At 39.4% G+C, this 3,206-nt stretch overlaps 1 protein-coding gene across 1 annotated transcript; it reads right to left on the bottom strand.

The window, feature by feature from the left end:
• Positions 1–1,501: 1,501 nt before the first annotated feature.
• Positions 1,502–2,224, bottom strand: LOC107923367 (uncharacterized). Its single transcript, XM_016853566.1, has 2 exons — positions 2,082–2,224; positions 1,502–1,937 (listed from the first exon to the last, which is right to left on the bottom strand). The coding sequence occupies exons 1-2, from the start codon at positions 2,222–2,224 to the stop codon at positions 1,502–1,504; spliced, it is 579 nt and encodes a 192-aa protein (XP_016709055.1).
• Positions 2,225–3,206: the final 982 nt, after the last annotated feature.

Genomic DNA, 3,206 nt, shown 5'->3' with positions numbered 1-3,206 from the left:
CTGAAACATTCATCAGATCAAAAGGCATAACTAAGAACTCGTAATGTCCATAACAAGTCCTAAATACAGTCTTATGAGCATCAACTTCCTCAAATCTAAGCTGATGGTACCCAAAATAGATATCTATTTTCGAGAACATTGAAGCCCCTTGGAACTGATCAAACAGATTGTCGATCCTCGAAAATGGATACTTTTTCTTTACAGTCAGTATATTCAGTTGTCAATAATCAATACAAATCCTCATGGTCCCATCTTTTTTCTTAATAAATAAAACCGGTGCCCCTAACGGAGACACACTAGGATGGATGAAAGCACAATCCAGAAGCTCTTGAAGTTGAGCCTTAAGCTCTGTAAGCTCATTCGGTGCCATATGGTATGGAGTAATAGACATTGGAGATGCACTCGGTAGAAGCTCAATGCCAAACTCAACTTCTCGATTCGGAGGTAAACCGGGTAACTCCTTAGGAAAGACATCTGAAAAATCCCTCACTGTTCTGATATCCCCGATAGAAGAGTCCCTAGAAATAGAAACACTAACATAAGCCAAATACGCCTTACACCCTTTTCGAACCAGTTTCTCAGTCACAAGAGTGGAGATCACATTAGACAGATAATCTCGACGCTTACCGATTACAACCACCTCTTTATCATCCTCATTCCTCAGAACGACCCTCTTAGTCGTGTAATCCAAACTGGCTTGGTGCTCAACCAATCAATCCATACCCAGAATTAAATCGAACTTCCTAAACGAAAACTCCATCAAATTTGTCAAAAATACAGCCCCTTGCACCTCTAACGGAACATCCCTATAATGTTTTCTAACCCAAACAGACTGCTCCAACAGGCTCAGTACAATAATCTCACTAGAAGTGCTCTCAACAGAAATCCCTAGGTTTTTAGAAACAATACTAGTTGCATAGGAGTGTGTAAAACCTATGTATATCAAAATAGTATAGGGTACATAAAAAATAAAGAATGCACCTATGATAACATCAGGAGCGTCTCTATCCTCTCGACATCGAGCAGCATAAAACAGTGTAGGCTGCTTTACCTCGGTCTGACTAGTACCTCTGCTTGATGCTCTCTATCTATGACCCATACCATTACCACTCCTAGCCAGTCCACAGCCCCTAGGTGGCTGCTAAACTGGCCTCTGAAGTTGTACAGAACCCAGTCCCGAAGCTTGCATCTGATCAGCTCGTTGTAGACACTCTCTAATATGGTGCTCCAAAGATCCACACCTCAAACAAACCTCTAACCTCCTCCAACACTCGTTCAGATAGCGCCTACCACAGTCACTACATGATTGAATCCCAATAAGAGCAATAGGAAACCCCACTCTAATAGGCCCATTAGGTTTGGCCTGTTTCTTAGGCCTCTGAACTAAACTAGAGGGCTTTGAATCCCTCTTATTCTTGTCTCTCTCACGGTCCATATTCTAGCGCTCAACGCACTTAACCTTTTCGGCTATCTTCGTCTTATCAACCAGAACTGTGAATTCTCACTCCCTCTGCGGAGCAATCAGAACCCTCAAACTATCCGTCAAACTATCCCTCAAACCGTCCTCAAATTGAACACATTTCTTGTACTTAGACGCCAAAATACCTCGAGCGTAACGGCTCAACATTAGAAATTCAGCCTCATACTCGACCACAAATCTATCACATTGCGTGAGATTCATGAACTCACGCTTACGAGCATCCACATAGCTCGCCCCCATATACTTTCCCTGAGAGGCAGTCTTGAAGAAGTCCCAGTTCAAACGATTAGGCTGAGTACCCTCCTCTATTGATAACCACCACTGATATGCCTCGTTGCGAAGCAAAGACACTGCACCCTTAAGTTTCTGCCCTAGAGTACAGTCTATATCGCTCATAATTCTCTTGGTGGCCTCCAACCAATACTCAGCCACAGTAGGGGCAACTCTAGTGACACTCCTAAACAACTCAGCACCATTGGACCAGAGTTGTTCGGTTACCGACCCACGGCCCCCAAATCCAGAATGGGGTCCAGCGACCCTCTCCAATACCCTCAACATGGCTTGGGATAGTGCGTCGTCCCCAGCCGAACGGCTTTGAGACCCAGTCTCAGCAGCAGGCAAAACTGGTGTCTCACTCGAATCTAAATTTGGCATACTGCCTAGAGAAGAAGACTCAGCTCGAGCCCCCGTACGGCCTCTACCACGGCCACAAATACCACATTCGTGAGTTCCACGAGTGCTCATCGTGAATTTTAAATTTTTATCTACATTATAAAATTTTATGCATCAGTTCTAGTATTTATTAGCAGATATTTTATGCATAAATTATCATAAGTACTAACTAGAGTATTTTCAAACTTTTTTATCTAAGTTCAGAAATACTTACAGGATTGGCACCGGAGACTCGGTGTACCACATACTTCCTCAAATTATCCAAATTAATTGAAAATCAGATCTTTTTCAAATAAAATTTTTGGAACTCAAAATTGCACAACCTGAGTTTTGCAACCTGACTCTGATACCACTAAATATAACACCCCAAACTTAGCCATAATGTTTAGGCCGGGTTTGGGGTGTTACATCCAAGTTTCGGCCAACACAAAAATCTTTGCATGTAAGTCAAACTTAACTCTGTTTTTAATAATTTTTATATTTTTGAGATCATTGCAATTAGGTCTAATTAACTCGTATCTCCATTTTCAAAAATTGTTAAAGATTTTTAAAGTTTCCATTGATGTTAATTAAAGCTTTTGAATGTTGATAGTAGATTTTGAAGCTTAGAAATGAAATAGGATTAACTTGTTAAGTAAATTTTGCTAGTTTTGAGTTTAAGGGCTAAATTGTGAATATCTTGAAATTGGTATAATTTTTTTGTAAATTTGACAATAGGAGGCTTTATATAGACATAATTGAAGTGGGTTTAAAATTTGGAGTTCAAATTCGGAAGATGTGATAAGTTCAGTTTTAGGGACTAAATTAAATAAAATAAACAAGTTTAGGGGTTATTCGAATAATAAAATTAAACTAATATATACTTATAATAGAATGATATAAGATGTTTGCAATTGATAAATTAAATTGAATTATTGAATAGATAAAAAAATTAGACCAAATTGAAGTTGGTTGGGAAAATGACAAAATTTGTTGATTAATCCTTAGAGGGTTGTTTGCTTGCTGTCTTGACCTTGTAAGCTTATACGATATATTTTTGTTAAATGGTTATGCA

Source organism: Gossypium hirsutum, chromosome A11 (assembly GCF_007990345.1).
Source record: "Gossypium hirsutum isolate 1008001.06 chromosome A11, Gossypium_hirsutum_v2.1, whole genome shotgun sequence".
NCBI lineage: Eukaryota > Viridiplantae > Streptophyta > Magnoliopsida > Malvales > Malvaceae > Gossypium > Gossypium hirsutum.
The sequence above is the reverse complement of the archived record's forward strand: the minus strand, read 5'-3'. Positions and strand labels throughout refer to the sequence as shown.

Excerpts from the sequence above, each read along its gene's own strand:
- LOC107923367 (XM_016853566.1), bottom strand. The coding sequence starts at position 2,224 with ATGAGCACTCGTGGAACTCACGAATGTGGTATTTGTGGCCGTGGTAGA. Across the intron at positions 1,938-2,081 it reads TTGCCTGCTGCTGAGACTGG|GAGTGTCACTAGAGTTGCCC; the intron begins GTCTCAAAGCCG and ends TGAGTTGTTTAG.